This window comes from Lemur catta, chromosome 18, assembly GCF_020740605.2.
Source record: "Lemur catta isolate mLemCat1 chromosome 18, mLemCat1.pri, whole genome shotgun sequence".
Taxonomy (NCBI): Eukaryota; Metazoa; Chordata; class Mammalia; order Primates; family Lemuridae; genus Lemur; species Lemur catta.
In genome coordinates, this window is record NC_059145.1 from 34,806,760 (window position 1) to 34,831,213 (window position 24,454).

At 44.0% G+C, this 24,454-nt stretch overlaps 1 protein-coding gene and 1 pseudogene across 1 annotated transcript in view; both read right to left on the reverse strand.

Moving 5' to 3' along the window:
- Positions 1 to 24,454, reverse strand: part of CACNA2D3 (calcium voltage-gated channel auxiliary subunit alpha2delta 3) — an 806,837-nt gene that overhangs the window by 66,904 nt on the left and 715,479 nt on the right. The window contains exons 28-31 of the mRNA XM_045529969.1: positions 19,920 to 19,981; positions 18,850 to 18,894; positions 11,331 to 11,393; positions 8,217 to 8,287 (exon numbers count right to left, since the gene is read on the reverse strand). Coding sequence (XP_045385925.1) covers positions 8,217 to 8,287; positions 11,331 to 11,393; positions 18,850 to 18,894; positions 19,920 to 19,981 — 241 coding nt within the window. The remainder of the gene's footprint in view (positions 1 to 8,216; positions 8,288 to 11,330; positions 11,394 to 18,849; positions 18,895 to 19,919; positions 19,982 to 24,454) is intronic.
- LOC123623717 lies at positions 17,958 to 18,063 on the reverse strand (annotated as a pseudogene).

Below are 24,454 nucleotides of genomic sequence, written 5' to 3' on the forward strand. Positions count from 1 at the left end.
AGACCAATAACCTTCCAGCATCTAGACCAGTCCCTGTCCCCGCTCAGAGCAGAGTGTTGCTTTCCCAGCCACAGCTGCTTCCATCTTGGGGCCAGGGATCAAATTCACAGGTGCTAGTAAGTACACCTTGATGCTGGCTTGTTTGCACGTTCACATGGCCCCTTCCAAGAAAATTAGCTTTACTTGTTAAACTGAAGGGGAAAATAAAATCACAGTAGAAAATATCATATTTATTTTCATTTTTTTCTTTTTTTGACAGAGTCTTGCTCCTGTTGCCCAGGCTAGAGTGCAGTGGAGTCATCATAATAGCTCACAGCAACCTCAAACTTCTTGGCTCAAGTGATCCTCCTTCCTCAGCCTCCCGAGTAGCTGGGACTATAGGCGTGCACCAGGACGTCCTGCTGATTTTCTATTTTTAGTAGAGATGGGGTCTCACTCTCGCTCAGGCTGGTCTGGAACTCCTGAGCTCAAACCATCCTCCTGCCTTGGCTTCCCAGAGTGCTAGGATTACAGGCATGAGCCACCATGCCTGGGCCAAAAATAGTAAATTTCTTTTGCTTCTTTCTTTGAATAGGAAATATAAGGAAAAGGCTGAATTCTGCTCTGCTAATGGGTTAACGCAAAACCCATTTGAAGTGAGAAACTTGGGTTCTGGGGGAAGCATCCTTGGGCTCTGCCACATTTGTGAGGCCATCATGCCTACATGTCAAAGAACTGCACTGCAGTAATGCCTGTGCTGCATTTAGCACAGTGTGGGGCATGTCACCGAGACTCATAGATGTCAGTACCCGCAAGTGTTGGTGTTGCTGCTGTCATCCCCGGTAGTAAAACCCCACAGGTGCTATTGAGCACGGCTACTGTCAGTGTCTGGGGCTAGGCAGGCACATGGACAGGTGAGTTAGACGGTGCCGATGGCCATCTGTGTTCAGGATTGCATGGGCATGTGGGGTGTGGGTGAGACTAGGAGCTGTTGAACACAGCCCCATCTCCTGAGGCTTTCTGAAGTGCATATCACAGGAATTCAGGTTCTGAGTCCTGTGGTCTGAAGCAAACTGGAGCATGCTGGATGTGGCGGAGATTATTAGTAGTCTCCCAATACCTAGTCTCCTCTTCTGGTGAGCAGAACTCTCACTTTTCAATATGCATGTTTCCCAGATTCCTTTGTAGTGAGGTGAGGCCATGTCACTCGGCGAAAGTATTGTATGGGAAGCTGCTTAATAAATTTAAAAATATGTCAAAATAAATTTTAATAAAGAAATTTGAAACTTGGCCTTTTGAAGCTTATGGACCTCCCTGAATTCTCCTTCTGCAAGCCTGGATTATGGATATGATAGTGGGGACTCAGCACCTATGGTGAACCATGAGGTAATCTTGAGTTTAAAACCCAACTTGGAGAAAGGTAGAAAAAAATGTGGTCCTGCATCCGTGATGACTAACACGAGGGCCCCGAATTAGCATTTTCAGGCTTCTTTCACTTAAGCGAGAAAAAGACTCCTATGTTCTTTAAGTTCCTGTTATTTTGGATTTTCCCATTCTTTGTAGCAAAACCAAATCTTAACTAATACACTGGACTCCAAATTTGATCGAAAGACTTTCTTTCACTATCTCTTGAGGTAGAACAAACGTGAATGTAAAAATATATCTCCGCAGAAAATACTTTCGCCTACTTCAACTATGGATAAAGGAGGAGTGGTGATTAGAAGAACATGCTCTGGAATCTGAGAGCCGTGAGTTCAAAGTCCATCTCCTTCATCATCCCCGTGGGTGAACTTGACAAGTCACTTAATGAAACGCTGGGAGCCTCCACTTCCAGTTCCTCTTTTGTCAAATGGAAATAATAACAGTAGTTACTTTGCGGAATTGTTATGGGTATTAATTAAGGCAATGCATGTTAACTGCTTGGAATAATGCTGCGCCTGTAGTTAGTATTAATAAACGAGGCAGGCTGCCATTATGATGAAGACGAGGGGGTTGTCACTATTGCTGTAATTGGGGTTCCTCATGCAGCAGCTTTAGGATTTTAAAGAGTGGTCAATGGGAATCTCCAGGTCTCTGCATTCCACAAAGTTTGGCCCAGAAATGCACTTGCCCAAGCCAGTCTGTCTCCTTGTTCCCTTCAGCACGCCCTCTGATAAAGCATACTTCTGTGGAAACGGCCAGGTCAACAGGAAGCCAAGAAGCCATTACATTCATTACAAGAGTTGTTGCTGTTAGACATCGGTGGGGCAGTTGGCATGAAAGGAGAGCAGCCACCCAAATGCAACAGGCTTCTCCTTTAACGCCCTCTAGCCTCCAAGGCCAGGGCATTTGCTGAATGTAATGTGACTACCATAGATGGGGGGATCTCCCCGTCCCACCATGTAGAGACAGGGGTAGAAATGAACCAAGTCTTGAATTCTACCTGGACGTGTCACCTTTCAGAAAGGTGATTTAAATAGCAGAAGGAGCTGCCAGAGGGAATTCTACACAAGCCAATCATGTGAACAAATGTGTATGGGGTGGGATGACAAGGATATTTGTCAGGCCCCACAGGAAAAATATGAATGGCTTTGGCAGGAGGTGGGGTGGGGTGGTGAAAGCTCAGACATGTTGCACCAAGCCCAGCCAAAAAACAAAAGCACAGAAAACAATATGCACACAACAGCAACCAGAGAGAGAGAGAGAGAGAGAGAGAGAGAGAGAGAAGACAACGGCCAAGAGAGATAGGTACTATCTATAGCTCTGAAGTAAAAATAAAATATTGGCAAGAGATCCATTTCCCTAGAAGCCAAAGGCCAGGTGTGCTCCATTGGTCTTTCTGTCCTCAAGCATAATAATTAGATACACAAAGGGCAAGGAAGACCCTTGGCCTTTTCAGAAACCATAAGGATATTCGGTAAAAGCAAAAAACAGAGGGCAAACCCTCAAGTTCTGAGTATTTAATAAAAGCAACAGCCCTCTTTCATCCTTTAGTGAAAATTTACTTCTTCACGTGTCTTTTGAGGACTATTGCTCTTTCCTCAGGCTCCAGATTGAATTCATTTCAAATTTCCCCTCAGTCTCCCTGGCTCAAATGTCCTAAAAGTCATATTTATGCCACTTATCTAACAAATGGCACTTCATATCCAGGCTGGAGTCCAAGTCCACAGAACTCAGAACTCAGGTGAGTTGTGTTCTATTACTTACAGGGGAGGGAGGAGAGGAGGCGAGAACAGGGTGGCAGGGCCACTGTTTTGCATGTCTTATTATAATAGCAATCTGCTAAGTGTTTTGCAGCAGCAGGATGCCCTACCTGAGATTAAACCCGTGTTTTGTTCTTGCTGTCTATATGCTTGGTGTTTTGCTCTAGCATTGGTAGTTCCAGAGAGTTCCCCTAGAGCCTCAAGGCCCTGAAGACGGGGCCCCTCCCATCACACCCTAAAGGGAAAGATGCAGGAACAGAAGATAATCCAGGAAGTTCCCTCAGAAAGCTGGGCTGGGTGTTCTCTGTCTAGGAAGGGATCGATTCAGACATTTTTGTTTGTTTGTTTGAAAATCTAAAAAGAGAAGAACAGAGGAAACAGAAAGTAGAAGTCCCGGATCAGAGAGGACACCCAGGAGCTCTTGTTTTATAATGTGATCCATACACGCCAGCTGGTTGTGCTCCGCGAGGACTTCCCACGGTCACAATGGGAGATGCCCAGGCAAGAGGCTGAGCGCCCATGCTCAGGAGGACAGGCTGCAGGCACGTGTGTCCCCCCAAGTGGGGACACCTCAATTACTCACATACTATTCCATTTAACCCTCACTTGCAGAGATATGGATAATTATTTTGGTCCTATTTTGCTACAGAGAAGATCAGGCAACTTGTAAGTGTGCAGCAGCTATACTTGCACCCAGGTGCTTTTGCCTGCTATTTCTTGACCCTGGCTGCACCTGAGAATCATACGGGGGCAGTGAGCCTAGGTGTGTTTTAAAAGGGGATGCTAACGCACAGCAGAGTTCGGGTCCACAGGTCCACCCCAATGCTGTGCTATGGAGGTAACTGCTGTATAGTAAGCACCTTTGGGGGATCATTAGGGATAAAACAACAAAACAAAACAGGAGAAAATTGCCATTTGGAACTCTTACGCAAGGGCTAATCTTACCTCTTGTTTGCAATAGCTTTGCAATTTGAAAAGCATTTTCACATATTATATTTTAGTGAATTATCAGGAAATGCACTGAGTTCCCTATTTTGGTGATTAAGAAACTAGGCTCAGAAAGGCTGAGGACACTGTCCAGGGTCACCCGGTGGCAAATCTTGTGCTCAATTTGAAGTCTTCTTATTTCACGTCCGAAGTACCACAGAGGCCCTATTGGAAACCTTGAACACATTCCTGTGACTGGCTGTGTTTTTTTTTTCCCTTTTCCCTGGATATATGACAATATTGAATTTGCCTTACTGGGAGTAAACAATTTCTAATAAGAGGATTTTGAAATGAGATTTTTCTCTTAGCAGTTTCAAGAGAGACAATGTCACTGCCAATGACTGCAAAGAGAACCATGGATGTGTGCAAGGCTTTCACTAGACATAAACATGAGTGAAAAAGGAAAACAGCTAAAATGAAAAACCCTAAGTGAGTCACTAGGCAGGGAGTCTACTTACTTTCAGTGATAAGAATGAAGAAGTATTTGAAGTTCTCTGTTTGAAACACAAAAAGCTGACTAGGCATACGGTATCATATGAGAAAACAAGTGAAGCCTGGGATCATAGCTTGAGGTAGCAATTTATCAACTTCGGCTGAAAGAAATCAGAGCGATCTTATCACCAGTTGGCCTGAACGTTCCAGTTGCCCAGATAAGACACTGCTGAGCCTACTTCTTGCTTAGCTGTCCTTCATCTCTCAAACACAACTGAAGGCAGCTCCACACACAATGCTACCGTACAGAGAACCAGGTAAAGGGCAGAAGCTGGACAATTCTCCTTCTTTTCAGACTGCAGGACATTTGAATCCAGCTCTGCTACGCAGAGACTTAGGGCAGGTTCTTAACTTTTCCAAGCCTTATTATTTCTCGCTATAAAATGGGTATATTTATACCATGGGCTGGCTTCATGGGCATACTACCTGCACTAAGTGCCAGTGCTTGGTTCAATGTTCTGCTGGTGGTGTCTTAAAGTTCTTGACACTTATTGAACAAGGGGCCCCATACTTTCATTTTGCACTGGGCCCTGCAAATTGTGCAAGTGGTCCTATTCCTGCCTGTCTCACAGAGTTGCTAGAAGGCCTGCAAGAGGCAAGATCTGTCAAGTGCAGCCCAGGCCTGGTGTGTGCAGGTGCTCAGGGAAGGCAGCCATGGTTATCACTGTCACTCTGCTGAAGCTACTGGTCTGTTGTTTGGCCCATGGACACTAGATCATACGTAAGCTGGGTGGACACAGTCAACTCAAAGAGTGAACTGAAGTGGCCGAGGTAACCAGTTTTGCCTCTTAGATCATGTCACGTGACACTGTGGGACTTTCTCAACACTCTCAAGTTGTTAATTTGTTCACAGGAACCAGTGGTTTTCCGTCCACATGACACTGCAGGCCCAGAAGTGGATGCTCTTTCCCCCTGATGACTCTGTGAGGTAGAACGGCCAATAGGTCACGAGGGAAGTGGCGACAGCAATCAAGAAAATGGTCCACTGCCACATGGGCAAGCATCACCTCACTGTCCTAGAGAGAGAGGCAGCAAAGATGGTGCAGGGGAGACAGACAAGGGCGGCTGATACAGGGAGGTGGTGTTCTCCTCTTTGAGCTCTGTCTTTCTGGAGCAGATGGTTTATGGGGCTCTCATATACGAAACTCATTTCTTTAGGACTGGGTATAAGCTGATCAAATCAAGAGATTTTCTGCCAAGCTGGCAGTGTTCAAGATGCTGGGATGAGAGGTCAGCTCGGTGAACTGACCCTGCAATTTCCCTGGGCCAACCAAGTCACCAAAGCAACACCATGTACCCTGTATTTGCGGGTGTAGTTCCACTTAATGTGGTGCATGGCTTCTCTCCCAGGGTGCTATCAGTTACTTCTGGCTCCATCCTCTCAATGCTCCTGAAATACAGACCTTCTCTGATCGAAAGGACTGTCAACCTCATGCAGCTGCATGCAGCAAAGGGCAAGGGCACTAATGTTTGATTTCAGGAACTCTGGTGCTCTACCACTGGAGGCCCCGTCACAAGGTATCATGAGACGCTGCCGTGAGATATGTGAATCTAGAAGCAGCATTCCCTGGTGCCAAGCAGAAAGCAAACCAAGACTGGGCAAGGACCCACAACAACAATCACAGCAGCAGCTAGAAATGATTGAGTTCTTCATCTATGCCAGGTACTGCGCTAAGAACTTCCTGGTTGTTAGTACTTCATTACCTCTGACAGCAACCCTTGGAAGTAATTATTATTATCTTCATTTTCCATATAAGGAAACTAAAGCTTGGAGAGGTGACTTGATGTACTCTAAGTCACACAGTTAGTAAATGTCAGAGCCTAGATTTGACCCCAGTCTGCCTACCTCCAAAACTCAAACTCTCATTGCTCTAGGCCCCAGAGAGGATGCCCTTCAGAGCGGCCCAGGAGGTCTATTGACTAGCTCCTGGATGCTGTAATAATTGAGTAAGATCCCCAGCCCTTCCTTTAACTCAAATATGTTGGCTATTCTTATAGTAAAAGAAAGTTCTAGATTCAGGTCAACCATACTTCACCCACATTAAGGAGAACACTAGAAGCTTAAAATTCCATTACAACCTGTCTCTTTCTCCTACCAAATAGTTTGAAAGGAATAGCCAAAAGGGAAAAGAAAAAAAAAAAATGGGTTTCTTAAAGACGTTGAAAAATACGCTTTCAAATGAGAAACATGTGTGCGATTATCCTTCACCTTTTTCCTCCTCCCCCGACCAAGTTGAAAGCAAATTAACATGACACAAATGTACACATCCACATAAAGATAGGAAAAACCAGCGGTGCCCGGGCGGCAGGCAGTCCGGGAGCCGCCGTGCGGAGCTAGGAGCAGCTGCGGAAAACTCCACAGCAACCGAGGCCCAGCTCCAAGGAGAGTTTTCAAGCATGTGTGTGACGACTCCTGGCGAAGAAGAAAACTGTACTTGAACTTGGGAAGGGAATTGGGCAGGAGCTACAGGCAGGCCTGCGAGCAAGTGCGTGTGTCAGAGAGTGCAGAAGTGCTGGCGTTAAGCCAGTTTTTTATATCGTTTCTTTTTTTCTTCCCTTCTGGCACAAACAAGTTATGGAATTTCAAAAACTGGGTCATCATTTTTGAATTCCCTGCTTTCAGCACAGCGCTCAGTTGGTCTCGTTGACGGGCTTAAAAGTTCGATTTCCTGAGCTAACACTTCCTAGCCCTTCAGCTGCAGGGGAGTAATAAACGGGAGGCCTGCCTTACCCACTGGCAGGCAGCGTGCAGTGGATCTCTCAGGCAAGCTGGAGGTCCATCTCTGTGTTTCCTGCCATTATATATTTAACAGCATCAACTACGCCCATTAAAGCAGCACTTCAAAGGCTGCCATTCTTCCTGGGAGGCCAAGCACTGGCTCCGGAGCGACATTCGGACATCCTGATCTCGTGATGATGGCTTTTCCCACAGGCCTAGGTGTTCCCAAGAGCACGGCTGGCCTGCCCCTGAGGGATATGGGGCCACGAGGAAGCCGTCCTATGTAAGCTTCACTTGGGGTCAGCGAGAGTTCTCACAACCCAGTTGAGTGTACCTGCCACCTGTGGAATTCGGTGCCATCTGGGTTTTCTTCCAGCAGCAGAATTAAACTTACCTCCATCCAGAGCATTTGAGAACTTTCACCTGATTTTCTAAAACTATATCAAGTCTCTAAATATCACCTCCCTTCCCTGAGTTCCAGATACCTGGGAAGCTTCCTGGGCTGGTCAATGTGAGATAAAATACACTCCTTTCTGGCCGGGTGAAAACATTTCCTACTTCTTCACAGTGACTTGCTCAAGACCGATACAATCACGTCACAGTGCAGACTCCTACTTCAACACGGGCCTCCAATAAACTCTATGCTGGGTGAACAGGAAACTCATTGTGAGCTGAGTTTCTAAGACTCTTAACACTTGTGAGAGAGGCATCGAATTTCAGTGAGATCTTCTGGAGCATGAACACAAGTGAAAACCAGCTATGGGGTCAAGTCTGGGCTTGCTTTATTTGACCTTGGTTTGCTTTATTTTATTTAGGCAAACTTTTTCGGGGGACACATGGGACCATAAAACCCTTACCTTTTGAAGGAGCCCATTGTTAGCAATTTGTTCATCACGGCTCCCTCAACCTCACCAAAAAAGTCGCCAGTCTAGAGGGAAGAAAAGAAGACATGTGAGGAGGTGTAGATAAACAATGCACCCCAATAGGAGAGAAGAAAGGAAAAGGGACACAGTCTGTGTCCTGGAACCGACAGGAGCAAAAGGCAGGTTTTCAGGACTACTGTTTCATAAAAGTGGAAAAGGTTTTAACAGTCATGAGAAGGTAAGGGGTTACAGAGCAAACTAGTGAGCAGATGTGAACACCTCCACAGTACATGAGGGGTGGCTGCACAACACATGGTGAACGCTGAAACTAAAACATGCATGCACACGCATGTGCACACACACACACACCCCCTATTACCCGTGCATTGAGCAGGCATTAATCTGTACATAATCCCTTGTGATTAAAATGCTACTTCATACAGGCAGAAACAGGCTGTGAAAGGGCTTCCTAAGCGCTAATAAAAAGAATTGTTTACAATTCCTGGATGACCTGTTTAGGGAAATATAGCAGTCCTCTTCATCGGCCCTATAAATTTCCTGCAGTTGAGAATCCATCCCTTCTCAAAATCATGAGGAACACTATCATTTTCCCCATAGGCAGTTAATATGTTGATCCAGAATAAAACTACCCAGCCCTTGAAGGAGACAGCATGTCCAGTCAGAACACTAATGGCCTCCCCCTACCTCTGGGGCTGTCTTTGGGACATTCAAAGCCTTGCAATCTTTTCCTACCACCAGACGGATGCTTTCGTAAGTCTAGTTCTTGGTGCTGGCCAAGATTTTCAAATTTTGAATGGTGGAAAGAACGATTTACATCCTCATGCATGCCCTCTAGACTTCTAGAGCCACTGTCAGGCGAGGTGTCCCGTGGGGGAGGATGTACACGGTGCAGTGGAACAGAGCTTGAGGCAATAGCCTTCTGCCAGCACCCAGCAAAGAACCAGTGTGGACCAGTAGAGAACCCCCATCTCTGCGCTGGGTGCTCTGAGAATTTATACCTTGTGTGTGGGTGGGTGGAGGGCATTACAATAAGAGTCAAAATTACATAAATTCCTTAGGCTTTGTATTAACTAAACCCCAATTCCAACTAACTGAGTGACTTCAATTACACTCCTGGGAGTTTTCAGGCAGCAAGGCATATGTATAGACTTCGGGCAAAAAGTCAAGAAAGAGAGGAAGAAGAAGATGGAAAAAACATTTCTCTGGCTGAATATTAAGCACTTCCTTTTTTACTACAGGGCAACTTGGAAAACTTTTGCAAACTCTGTGGGTATGTGCTGAGGCTAGGAGCAAGAAGGATATTTGTGTTTTGCATGTGTAAATATGCCAGTGTCAATGGAACTGGTTGTTAAATGAAGAACCATTATCCTAATTGGGGTGCAGGAAGCCAGACAATGCCAAACAAGCCTTGGCTGAGCAGGCTGGCAGGCTCGCTGAGTACACTGCAGGCCTATTTCACTGGGAGAGAAGGCAGGGAATTTGCAGTGGCCATGGCTGTTCGTGGCTGAAACAGAGTCTCTGTTCCAATGGTTTGTTGGCTCGTGCAGGACTATCTACTGGAAGACATCCACTACATCCTTCCTGCACCCACAATCACGCTCCTCTCTCAGCCCTGCCTGATTGTGTGGCAAAAGGGTAGAATTCTTCCTTCCAGGCTATTAATTTGGGTTCTTGCTCCACAGATTTTTAAACATCTGTGTTCTTCCTTCTGGTCCACGGGGCATGTCATGACAGGCCAATGGGCTTTTCTGCTGTCTCAGAGACTGGCCTGGTTTCATGGGCTCATTCATCCTATCTAATGTCCATCAACTGGCCAACATTCAGTCATGTTCAGCATGGGAAAAGACTATGTATGAACATGCTGAGTCTCAATAGTGTAATTTTTTACCCCAAAATGGTGCATTTAAAATCCTATAACATTATCATGGATAAGAGGGGAAATGGGAGTACAATTCCTCAAGGTTCCTGGAGCCACTGTTTATAAATTAACAAACTGTGAATCTCAGACCCTAAGGAGGCACACTCAAGGACAATTAACTAATCTATTAAGCATTAAGGGACCTATTATACTGTTGACTACTAAAGAATTTTACAAGATTTAAAAAGGACTTTATTATAAAATATTAGTATTCTCAAATATTAGAGTTAAAAGAAACCTCACATAGTCAACCATCCCCATCTTACAGAGCCTATCTGGAGGCCCAGATGGGTTAAGTAATGTGCCCACAATCCCAAAGCTAGTTAAGGACAAGAACTAGCACCAGAACCCATCTGTCTCCCCTGCCAGTTTTACTTTAATTATACCACACCGCTAGAATGGTCTGTGTTTTACCTTCTTCTAATATGCTAATATAGTTTCTAATTGCAGAAAAAGTTTTATTTCAGAAAATTTGAATGGAAAAACCTCTGTTCCTCTATTACAATACTGGGACCCTGACTCTCATTTTGATTTCCAAATCGAGTGGAGATGTCTGTGTTCAAACCCCGTGGCTTGGTTTCTTTCCATCTCTCTCCCTCCTACTCCCACACTGCACATGACACCATCAAATGAAGAATATTTCTCATCTATCTCTGGAGGACCCTTGTCCCACACTGTTGAGAGCCCAAGTTAATCTTTGAATTTGGATAACTGATTTTTAGAGAGCAAAAACCTGAAAGAAAGCCATAAACAATAATTATGTAGGAATATGTGTGTCTATGTGTGCGTGTGAAGGTTAAATATCAGGAGAAAACCTCCTTAAAGTCACCCAAACTTTTTCAGGCATCTCCACCCTTGAGGCAAAAATTCTTTATGTGGCACAGACAACTCTGAGGCTAAGAGTTCTATAAATGTAACATTTTATGAGTGAGAAAGCAGACCCTGGGCTCTGCCACCCTCACCCCCTGCTGGGAGGTAAAAACTCTTCAGGGCCTGCTGAGAGGTGGGTCGTGACATTCTTAGATGGAGGGAAACAAGGGTTTATAATCTCCTGCTATTACCTCTCAAATATAGATCATTGTTTCGAAGTTTTAACACTGTAATTTGTTCCCCTGACCCAAGCACATTCTAAGCTTCTTACTTTGAGTTGGTAGAAAGTTTTCACTCACCTGTGTGTAGTCTTCAGACACCAGAATGAATCCATTATTGTCTATGAGGTAACAGTTCACAGTCTAAAAAATAAAATAAAAAAAAACCAGTTTCAACTTCAGGTCCTCAGATTGCTTTTACACAGAATGACGTACTTCCAAGCTAAGAGAAACCAATTTTTTGGAAGGGAATTTTTTTCAGGGGATTGGAAACACACGCTGGCTCTGTGAGTGAAGGTCGTGATTAAGATAACCTCTGTGTTTACTCTGAAAAACTAACAATCAAAAATAAACCCCCAAACAAGCCTTGAACAACCCAGGTTGGAATAAAAAGAATATGCATTAAAAAAATGATGAATTACAATTTGTCTTCCTCTTTTACTCTTTATATGACCTGAATACTATTTCTTAGGAACAAAGTGTTCAGAAGCCGCCGAGCCTGTATTCTTGGCGGTTGAAGTGCAGGCTGTTTTGAAAGCAAAACACCAGCACAATGTCATTACTCTAATGATGTATTAATGAAAACACCGTGTCAGCTCAGAGGACCATCAGGGGACCAGGTAATATTTTTTAATTTGTTCATAGACCGAGGCAGGGGGGAAGGGGCAGACTTCTGTTAAAGGGGCCCCTCAGGCCTCCTAAAGGTTTTCAAACTGTGTTTTTAATTGGGAGCTGGATTTGGGGGCAGGGCTGTTAGCTTTTGGTAGCTCAGACTTATAAATTGTAGAAAGCAAGGTAAGCCCAAACCTCTGCTTCCCCCACACTACTTTAATCTCAAGTGAATGATTTGCTACAGGCTAAGTTTTAATTACAGTGCTGTGGAGTTTAAACTTAAGGTTTAATTCCGTCCTTGACGTAACTCAGTTTCTATTTATTGCAGCTTTACATACCAACTGCAACATTTAATTTGTAACATATCTTTACTCTGAGCTAAATTCCGCCTCGCTCCAGGCCACCGCAGGGCTGGTGTTTTCTGGGACATTTGCCTACCCAACAAGGTTGGTTTTAGTTAGGCACAAAAGGACAGCAGTGAGTTGGTCAGAAAGGTCCATCCTTTATTATTAGACAGTGACGGTGCAGAATTGACAGAAAAGTAAAAGCCTTGCTAACTCCTTTTATAAAAGCGTTGGTGCTTTGGTGAACAGTAGAGCTTCTCTCAGCTACCCAAAGGGGTCAGATAAAGTACTTGGGTAACCTGTTCACATTCTTGCTATTTGAAGATGCTCTCAGCTTCAGGGATACTACTTGGCTCCTGGAAGGAATCTTGATAAACTTTCTCCAACCTCAGGAGATAGCATCATGGAAGCAATAGCGCTGGGGCTTGGGGTCAGTTTGATCAAGTGGTACTGGCACCAATTTAGGGTCTTGGACTCCCTGAGCACAGCAATTTTTAAGCTGATATCTGAACCCAAGAGACTTAGTCAGACATAGCTTAGGGGTATTTTCTGATGTACCCACCGTTTGCTAAGGAACAATTTATGGAAGAACAAAAAAAGCCCATTAGGCTAGAGTCTAAAAATATACTTGATAATCCACTTATTTTGGTGAGATTAGTCTACATCCTACCAGACAGTGATGGGAAGAGGCACAAGGGCAGAGCTAGCTAATGTCTTGGGTTCAGATACCAGCTTAAGAATTGCTGTGCTCAGGGAGTCCAAGACCCTAAATTGGTGTTGATACCACTTGATCAAGGGTCCTAGAAGACACTATGTCTAACCTTTCATTTCTCCAAAGAAGCTTCCCATTTTGCCCCAGTATAGAGGGTATGTTCCTCCTGGGCATGGCTGGGGAATAGCATTGATTTCTTCTACACTAAGTATTAGTTGGCATTTATTTCTTGAATAATGCTTCTTTTCAACATTTTTTAAATTCACTTTTCCCCCTTACATGAGGATTCCAGGACAGGAAGTTGGCAGCAGAGAAGATGCCTTACTGTACTTGAATTTCAAGGTTACGCTAAGTATAAAAAGGCTTGGTCACCCTATTACGCAAGAAGCAGGCACTGCCAACTTGGGATTTACAAATCATGGAGAAAATCACAGGTCAAAGGCAGGGTGCTGTGTCCCTGGATGTAGCTCTGGGTCACTTACTCTGAAAAGTATCATTAGGTTTTCATTATAAGCAATACTGTTACTTTGACTACCTTGTCAACAGTGAAAGGCAAATATAGTGATGAGATGGCTTCTTAAATAGACCTCCCCAGTCAACAACAACTTGGACTAAATTATTATTGAGAAGGGCAGTGGAGTGGAGTAAGCCTACTAAAGTTAGGGGAGCAGGTTTTGGGTTTATGGATCAGTCAGGACAGAATTATCTGGAATCCAGACTGATCAACTATTTTTTTTCTATGTCATTTTTAAGTAAATAATAATATTCAATTGCCTTCTCCATACTCCCCCTCCAATAAAAGGAAATAGAGGAGATATTTTCTCAACTTTCCTTCACTCTGGTACTTTCCTCCTAAATTAAGCCCAACATCTTAGACAATGTCTTTCTGCCACCCTGTCCCAATGGTGCACTAACAGGGTGAAAGGCTTGGAGAAATCAGGAGCTCTAAGTTTTAACAGATATTGTAAGTGCCTACTCCACAGCCACCTTTGGCGAAACATCTGGGAATAAGGTTGTTCTGAAAATGCAGAGATAAAGGTGGAGAGGGAGGCTGAGAGAAGTTGATGTTTAAAAAATACATCTTTCTGCAACTATTCAATGAATGAATATTGGTCAGAGAAGTCCAATTATGGGTCACAAAGGCAGAGCAGGTAGATACCTGAAGTTAAAGCCCAAACCTAGGCCATGGGGACTGGGTGGTCACAGACTGGAAGGAAAGGGTGCTTGGGAGTGAGAAATCTTAGTACCAATCTTGTGTTAACTGGAAGGCAGGATTAGCCTGGAGGCTGAGATACAAGCTTTACTAGCTTTAGAACCAGAGATGATGATACGTGCTATATCAGCGTGACCTTGAACAAAGTCTTTTAACACTCTGAGTCTCAGTTTTCTTATCTGAAGGATGGAAATAGCAACAACTATTCCACAAGGTTGTTGAGAAGATTAAATGGGAGGATGTATATAAAGACCTGGGCATAGCCACTAGTATATAGTAAGTCCTCAAAGAATATGTGCTTACATCTGGCCAGAGAATGTTTACTGGTCACCTACTGTGTGTTATTTTTGTAAATAACCTCGTGCTACAATTTTACAGTTTCTCAGAATGGGGAGTTGTTACATAGTTCATAGCGAGATATCCTGGAGGCAGGTTGGGGGAATTTTGTTGCCTTTTGTTTGTTACCCTTTGTTATAACTCAACTTAGAAGGCTGGTATTGTACTATCTGTTGTCTTCAATTGTTATGTGTGAGAGAAAGAGAGAGACAGACAGACACCGGATTCTTACGTCTGAGGATGGGGCCTGAGCCTCCAGATGTCAAGCACACAAAGGCACCACTCCTCACTACCTTTTCTCCAGGTCTCCCAATCTGATCCCTGATATTTCAGTTATGGAACATACTGATTCCTCTTTCACATCACTTGTTCTCTCTTTTCATCATAGGCTAACTATCATATCAAAACAATGTCTTTTAAAAAAATGTATTGCAGAGGGGTCACTTGGGAAAGACGTGCTTGGTAGGGGTCACCTGTGCACCTCACCCCCATAGCTATACAGATGACCCTCAAACCCACCCACTGGCTGGGCTGGGTGGTTAGACATGGAGGCACCTGGCTGCTTGGACATAGCCCTTCTCCTGGCCCTGTCATAATTTAAGTGAGTCTTTCATATTCCAGAGGAAATGCCCACAAAGCCTTCCAAAGTCTTAGAGATAATACAGATTTTTAATCTCTATTCCTCTGGAGCAAGAGAGGGAGGAGCGGACTTTGATGATGAAGTTCGATCCTCTCACTGTCCTCTCACCTTCTCCACATGCCCAAGTATGACACACTGTGTCACCTTCCATTATACTGGTGCTCTCATCAGAGACGGTGGCTGTTGGAAAGGTGAGTGGGAAAGAGAATGATCGCAGTGAGGAAACACTAGCACCCATGGGCGAGACTGAGGTCAGAGGTGGGCATGGCCAGCCTTTCTCCCTTCTGTGCTGAATGCCAACCACGTTTTCTCTGACTAGAATAGCGCTTTGCCACCTCGGCGCCTCTGCAGTGGTGCTCTCTGCCTGCAAAGCTCTTCTTTGGCTTTAGGTGTTGTCTTCAATGTCATCTCCTTCTCCGCCTTTGGCTGATGTAAACATTGCCTCCTCCAAGGAGCCTTCCCTGACCTTTGTATGTTAATTTATCCCACAGCACTTATCAAAGTTGATGATCACATAAGCCTGTTTCCCCTGCTAGCCAGTAAGCTCCAGGAGGGCAGGGGCCATTTCTGACTCTGCTTCCCATTTGGTCCCCAGTGGTCAGTCAGGTACCAGGTACCCAAGAAGGGCTCAGTAGACGGGTCTTGAAGGAATGAGTGAGTGTATGAATTGCTGCTTCACAGGCTCTGAAGTTAACATTCACCCTGGGTGGAATTGGCACTCCTTAGAAGTCTTCAGTCAGCCCCAGGGCCAGGTCCTCCAGGTCCCCGGCTGAGGCTATGAATGGGCCAACCAAAGATACACCTGTGCAAGACGGGAAGGCATCGAGCACACGGACTCTGCCCACCAGCCAGGGTTCTCCTGCCAAGGCCCTGGGGGCGCGCTGATGGGGGAGACAATGGAGCCGGGGTGGATCTAAGGCAAAGTGTGTCTGAGAAGTCTGAGGGAGTAGGGCCGGGTCATCAGTGTGGGAGTAGCCAGAGCATGGGAACTTAATGAGCCCCCACAGCTGTTTTCAATGGGGATCTGATCATTTAAGGGCAGTTGGGGGAGAGGAAGGACATGGTCTCCTAGGCCTAATAAAAAGAGAGTGACACATGGAAAGAGTCTGTCGAAAGAATGGAAAGGGGCCTTGGTGAGAAGGCAGGACTGGCTTTTCCATTTAAAACAGTGTCAAATGGTTGCCTGGAGCCAAGATGTAAGAGTCAAAGAGGAAAATGGATGCAAGTTTCAAAGTGCAAACTGAGGACATTTGAACATCAGATCAAGTTCAGAAATCAGGGCAAATTCAATGCTTAATTTTCAAAGTATGTGAACCTTTACATGACATTTGAATGGGGGGGTTATCTCAAAGATTGCTGAACGAACATCATTAGTAGTGAGAAAGACATTATAGCCCGTGCTCACTATGCCCGGGGGAAATTGTCAGTTGCCTAAAGTGTATATACTATTGCTGTCTGAGGTTTTAGATCCAAGTAAACCAACTCTAAGGGAAGAAAAAGTCTTCAGAGTTTTTTTTTTAGTTTACAGCTGATATTTATTGAGTCCTTACCATTGCCAGGAGTCATGCCATGCATTATTCATATCTTATCTCACTCATTCTTCACCATTACTCTGTGAGGTGGATATATCTATCCCTATTGCATAGAAACTGAGGCACAGAAAAGTTCAGAAACTTGCCCAAGGTCACAGAGCTTATTATTATCAGAGTCAACTTGAAGCTAGTCAGTCTAACTCTATAGTTTATGCCTTTAACCACCATGTTAAGCCACCTGTAAAATCAGTCATTGAACAACAAACATACACTAGATATTTCCAACTCCAGCCAGGGATCTGTTTCTATTTGTTTTTATATGAGGATGCTCTGGGCAGTATGGGTTGTGGGAAAATTACCATCTCTGGTTTTATTCATCAAATTATTTAACCAACTATCCATTGCTCTAATCAACTAGCCAACCACCACTCAACTAACCAATGAGTCAACCAACTAAATAATGAACCAACCAACTATCCAAACTACCATCCATCCCACCAGCCAACCAACCAGCCATCTATACAGTCAGCCAACTGACCAACCAACCATCCTTAATTTTTAACTGTAAGTTGGGATTAGTAATTATACCCACTGTGCAAATGAAGAGCTTAACACAGGGCCTCATGACACTGATTAATCATTATTGCTGAGTTGTGTTGTTTTTGATCTGAGCACTCCAACAAGACAATAAATGTCTCAAAGACAGAGGAGAGGTTTGAAGCCCACTTGACGTTTCTATAAATGGTATTTCTGAACTTATGGAAAGGGTGTTGATCATAAAATTTCACAGCCTGTTCTTTCCTAAGGCAACATTATTTTTGATCTGATGATCAGAAGTTGTTGGGCTTCTGTTAAAAGCCTGATTAACTGTATTTTATTCTTTGGATACTGTGAATCATATAACAATTATGTTTTCTTTTTAACCTAACTAGCAGCCAGACCCTCTGGGACTGAACATTTTGTGTTGTAAATTCATCTTATACTTCCTATTATATTTCTATAATTATTTTTCCTTTGCCTCTTTTTAAAAATCTACTTCTAATATATGTTTTCTGGGTTGAAATTATGTTAGATTAGGATTTCTCAAATCTCTGTGGTAACAAGAAGGAATATGAATATATGATTATTTATAAGGTCTAGTTTATGTATTGGCTAATGTTTAACTAACACACAGAAAGAAAGGCTACATGAGCTGGAGTGAAAAGGCTATCATGCCTGTACTTGCTCTAAAACACGGGGCAGAGGGTGCATGAGATTGAGTGTTATAAAAACATGTTAGATGGGCAGACTTTGGACAGTAAAGTGTGTTTTTCTTTTTCCTTTTTCTTTTTCATTTGGGGAAATCGCAGGGATCAGCACATGCAGAGTGCAATGGACAAGGCTCACCCTGGGAAAACCACCTTCGTGATCATGGTATCTCCTAAGTGTGTTTTTTTCTTTCACTGTTCTTGTGTAGGATTAAAATTCCTCCTCCCAAGGATGGCAGGGAGGGGAAGAGAGGGGAGGAGAGAGAGAGAGATAAGGGAGTCACAGGTCATAGGAAGGAAGCAATATGCTAGAAAGAAAAATTCTGAGTTTCAGAGTTTTTAACTTCTAGATTTTTGACTTGCTTATTACATGAAATTAACCAAGTCTCTTAATTTTTCTCTGGTCCTCAGTTTTCTTTTTTTTTTTAATTATTTTATTGTTTGCCCATTTTTGCTCAGGAAGTCCCTTAACTCCCAAGCTTCATGTTGTCCTTTTGGCTCTAAAATTTACTACTGTTTCTCCTCCTTTTTATCTTCCTTTTGTTGCCCAGTGGTCCTCAGTTTTCTTATCTGCAAAATGTGCCACTAATTTCCACCTATTTCACTGAGTTGTTACAACAATGGAGAGAGATAAGGCATGGGGAAAAAGCTTTGAGAATTGTAATGTGAGCTTCAAATGGTAGTAATTTGCATTGTTTCCTATAAAATGTCAAAATTCCAATGGTGCTGTCCATGAGACAGTTAAAATACATTTCCAGCTCTCATACACTATCTGTTTGGTAGGGGGAGAAAAAAAGAAACAAATCAAATGTCCTCTTCTTGGAGTCTGGCCCAGAGCTATGTGTTGACCTGGCCCTGTTACCAGCGTACTCCCTCTCTCAGACAGCAGCCCCGATGAGAAGGCACCATCTGTCACCTCCCCTTGGTTGGCCAGGGCAGAAACAAGACCAGGAGGCCATCGTACCTCATCATCGCAGCTGATGGAGCATTTGCCATCCAGAGAGGCACACTGTGTGGGGGAAAAAGTAAGAGGAAACGCGTTACTATGTCACCTGGACATCCCAGTGTCTGCTGTGGCTGCCGCTTAGCTATTCAGGGCCACGCTATCAAAGTCATGGCCTGTAATGCAAATACCAAATTTCATCCAAAAAGAGTGCTCCAAGATGAGTCTTGCCCACCTTCTCTAGAATCAATATTGACTCCAAATAGTAATATAAAAGACACATAAAACAATTTGGGGGGGATTCTGGCTCTTTTTCATCTATTTTAATTTATGTTGTCATTCAATATTAATGATATCTTTTCAAGATCTCAAGTCTTTTGGTAACAAGAAATATAATTATGTAATTAGTTAATTTTAAATTAATTAATTCTCAATAACTTTTTTAAAAGGACCCTGTCTGTGTTCTTCCTTTGCAGTTTCCTAAAGCATCTTAATTTAAGAAATGATAAACCATTCAATATTTAGAATTGGGCAGATGAAGGCAACTTATCAGTTACCATTTCTACCAAATTACTGAACAAATACCACTGAGATTACTCAGTTCAGGGAGCACAGGAAAAACAAAGAAGCTCCCAGATTCTCCAAGGCAGAACAGCCCAGAGAAGCCCTCCGAAGAAGGCAGATACATGCTTCCAGCTTCCACAAACCTGGCTATGCAAACTCTTTCAAAACTGCAATAAAGAGATTCACCAACTTATAAGCAGCTACTACAACAAGATTAGGAGAAAGTCACTATGAAAATCTCACGAAAGTCTCCAATATTTAAAAGAAAAACTCCTCTGGAAGGTCACTATCTTGATTCCACAATTAAAACCGTTCCTAGGAGCAAATTCCCTTCTTTGCTCAGCATGGTGTCTAACATGCTGACAGCCCTTTATTTTCCAGTAAAATGAAAGGTAATTTGAGCAGCCGGCAGTTCATTTTACAAACATTCATCGGAAATCTGGCACTTTTAGGCTCCAGGTACCCAAATGAGAACACCTGTATAATAACAGCATCGCTAATGCTTCAAGATGCTGATTATAACTTACCTGTCTGCTGGCAGTCCAGAACTTCCTTTGGAAAAATTCAAGTTTCATCTGAATGCCTACAGCTGGGACAAATTATAAATAAAACAAGGCATTAGAGATCCCTTTACACAATTATTTAAGATTATCATTGGAAATTATCCGTCATGGTGAGAAGCTGATATAAGCATATCAAATAAAATTTACAGTGAAGCATACAACTAAAACATTTTATCTTTCAGGCAAGGAATTCCCAAGTTTACCTGTATTCATAGAACTCTTGACATAGAACAAAGTGAGCACAGTGCAGATGGCTCTTTGGAGACATGCCACTCTAGTGTTTCCAAAATTCATATACTTTTGGGTCCTCCACCCTACCCCAACACAAGCTGAAAACAGGAATGAAAAAAAAAGGATATACAGAAGATCACTATTTCTTCAGTTCTTGTTTCAGCTATTGCTGTATTAACTTGTATGTCTAAAATGCGTACTATGCTTTTTGAGATATAAAATTTGAAAGCACTTGTCATGGGGCTGGTATTTGGAAGTGAATGCCTTTACTACAATGGGACTTAGTTTAACTGACACCCTAGAGTCCACATCACAAAGTTCTTCTCTGCCTAAGAATTGTGGCAAAATTATACAATTCTTTGTCTGTGAAAAGCTTCCTATAGCAATAGTGACTAGTGATAGAAACATATAAAAAGGGAAGAGGTTAAGAAAGTGACCTGGAACTTTGGGAAGTGGAATTTGGTGAAACCTCAAAACTACAACATAAACAAGCTCACCATATTTCTCTCCATGAAGCCAAGACAATGTAACTCTTGAAACCATTTCAGATGGTGAGAAGTTCAAAAAAATAAGACTCTGCAGGAAATGCTGGACCCCCTCTCACCCCCAGGGGATGCCATTTACCCCAGTACAGTTTTGCAAACTTCAGTCTGCTGAACACAATCTCCCCAACTTTTGCCATATCTGCAAACCACCAGTACAGTTACTTATCTTTCCACACTTCTTTCTTTTGCTTAAATACCTACAGTAACTTCAACCTCAATATTATAATACCCATGAAAAGAAATACACAATTACAAGAAAAGGAGTTCACTTACATACTCTTAAATTTTTGAATGTCACCATTTCTGACCCCACCTTTAGGTAATCATTACTGTGCTGGTTTCAGGAACTTGGAGATTCATAAAGGTCTTGAGCTATTACCCTTAAACTCTCAGGCGCATTTCTACTTCCTAAAAAAATTTTTGAAACAAGCCCTGAGAATAAAGGTTAACTGGGTGTCTAGATTTGAAGAAACCTGCCATCTGTCTCTGGCCTTAGAATTTCAGACATTAGGATAAGACTAGAGCTGAGCACGGCTGCAATATGCAGAATGTGAACAGTCTCTGAAATGCACCATTTCAGCGCTGTGGGCCCATCCTGCTCTGCCCCAACTGTCTTCTGTTCTCTGGGCCATAAAGTCCCCAAGAACAGGGACCTATTCTTGCTCCTTGCTGGACTCCTGCCCCCAGCAAGGTGTTGAATACACAGAGGAGCCATCAGTAAATGCTTGCTTTTTTTTTTTTTAACCTTTCAAATGATATAATCAGCAAGTACAGAGAAATGTAAAGAGTAACATCTATATGAATTATAATCACACTTAAATAAAGGGTTCTTCAGGGATGGATGTTAACTCGTTAGAACCACCTGAAAACTTTAACAAAAAATACTGATGCCTGAGTGCCTTCCCCTTCCCTGCCAAGACCGTTTAAATCAGAATTTCTAGGGGTAAGGGTCTAGGCATGAGTACTTTTAAAAAGCACCCCAGGTGATTCTAAGGTGCAGCCAGGGTCAAGGATGGTTGCTCTATGGTCTTGGCAAATTAGCTATTGATGGCTACTACAATGTGGGACCCTTGGCCAGACTCTAACATAAGCTGCTCTTCCCAGCCTTGGAGAGTTTCAGAGACCTGAAGGGAGCTGATTTTGGAGTCTGAAGGTTGTTACTGCATTTCAAATAAATCTTGTCTTCCCAATGCCTGACGGGCCAGGGTGCAGGGTGCACACCAGAGTGCAGGCTGCTGGAGTTTGCTCAGATCCCCCGGCAGGCAGAGGTGAGGGCTTGCCCTGCACTAAAGCATGGGCTTGGAACAAGTACCTCTGGTTTTACCAAAGACAGGCAGGGGCTGGCTGAAAACTGACTTCAGAGCAGGGGCCTCAAAATTGTGACATTCAATAACCAGGATCTAAGAGGAGGGCGGGAAATGTGTTTATGCGTCTTCCTCTGTGACTCTTTCCAGCTCCCCTCCTGCATCGACCCCACCAGGCCATCCGTCAGGGCCAAGGTCACCAGCCACAGCAAGCCGTGAGGCCCCACAGGGTAAAGCAAGAGGAGTCCCTGAAAGAGTCACTCCACGGTAGTCTTTCCATGGGCTCCTCCTTCCAACAGCCAGAGCCACCCCTGGCCCGCCCGTCATCTCTTGAGTTCCTCCGTCAGCCACCTGTGCTCTTTCTGAGCCCCCTCCCATTCTCTGATGGAGCCCCCCGTCTTCACCTCGCTAATGAAGCTAGCTGCTCCCTCCTGGGTGTTTATCCGTCTCACATATTTGGAGCCTGCTATCATCTGCCCTGTCTGTCCTGCACCCCAGCTCCTCAGAGTGCTTTAATCTTTCCTCATGAGTCAGTCCCTCCATCCCATTAATCATGCTGCTGCTTCTCTCTGATCTCCCTCCAGCAGGCTGCATCCTCACCCTGGTCCTGATGCCCTAAACTAGACGCCACTTCCCTCGCTCCTCACTCACGCCCCTGTCTGAGCCACGAGGTTGCTGTCCAGGCCCCAGATCGTCCTGGCTGCCACTGGTCTGCTCGGATCTGCCCCGGCTGCGCTCCTGCTGGCTGGCCCCCTGCCCCTCCAGCAACACTGGCCCCTGCTTCCCGTGGCATATCTGGGCTTTCAGTATTTTTACGTACAAGTCAACATACTCTTCTATGATGAAGAGACCCACAACCCCACTGGTGGGTCAACCTCCTGAGCACTTATTCCGTGGCCTGCCCTGTGCCGAGCTCTGCACTGGGCACCAAGGGGGACGAGGCCTCACGCTCCCTCAGCGTCTAGTTGAGGGGTAGCCCCGTGGTACAAGCTGCATCAGAGGAATAAACAAAGAGCTGTGGTACAGGGGATGGGGCTGGCTTGGCCTCGGGGTGCTGGCGAGAGCTTTGTGTGAGGCAAGGCATGGGACCCGACGGACGTCCCAATGGAGGCAACAGCACAGGAATGGGGTGCAGCGGGGGTGGCTACTTCAAGGCCATCATGTGTTCTGAGGCTTGAGAAGAATGGGGATGGGGGGTCTGGTTGTGCAGGCTGAGGTCAAATGGCAAACAATCTTAAATGTCAGGCCAAGGCATCCGAAGAGAACCCAATAGGCCAGAGATTGGCCCAAGGGCTGAATCCAGCCTATTCTTTTAAATAAACTTTTATTGGAGCGCAGCCACACTCATTTGTTTGCATATTGTCTGTGGCTCCAGAGGCAGAGTTGAGTAATTGCAACGGAGCCTGCATGGCCCACAAAGCCTCCATTATTGACTCTCTGGTCCTGTATGCTGACACCTGCTGTAGGTGCCATTAAAGATCTTTAAGAAGTGGCAGGATCAGATTTATATTTTAGACAGTTCACTCTGAAAGCCTGCAGGGGAAGTGCTAGGGAAAGGGCCTGGACAATGGAAGATACACAGTCTCTTAGGGATTGGGCTACTTATTTCTTATGCATGAAAATGATTTAAAGTGCAACAGCCAAAACAACAAAAAATAAGCACAAAAAGTGTTCTCCCCTCCCCCCCACAACAAACAAGCAAATATACAAAAATGCTTAAGAGCATCGTATGGCCAGCTCTATTCAAAAAAAGAAATATGACCTGCCACAAACAGAAATGTACCTTCTTTTCACTCTTTTCCTTTGTTTTACATGTTTTTCTTTTTTCAACCTGTATCAGAGAAAACATTGCTACTTTGGCAAGTTCCACCCTCTCCCCTTGGCCTCCGCATAACAACCTGAGATATTTGTCAAGTCCATCTATTTTGTTCTTTCAACAACATTTCAAGCCGTAACAGTACATTCTGATTCAAGTCAGTCTCTCTAATTTAATAAGGAAAACAAGGACAGAAAATTCCTTAGTGTAACCCAAATCCCAAGGAGAGTGTAGAAAATAAAAACACCATTCCTGGGGCTTTAAATTTTTTAGACAGTCCAGAAAATCATCAACATATCTCCCCTGGAGTTCATGGTGCTCCTCACTTTAATTTGATTACAAATGTTCCAGGGCTTCCTGCTAGGAATCTTCATCACATGGACACAGGCAGAGTCCCTTTTACATAACAGCATCTGATGGTACTTTACTCACCTCCCAGGAGCAGAACAGATGCAGAAAAAATTATCCCTATAGGATCCTTCCCAATTTACCAATATCGGGCAAGTCTCCTAGGACAGTGACCCTAAGATGCTGGGATGTGCTTTGGAAACCAACAAAACAGCAAAATTATTGTTAGGAGAATTGCCATCCCAAAGAGCCCTG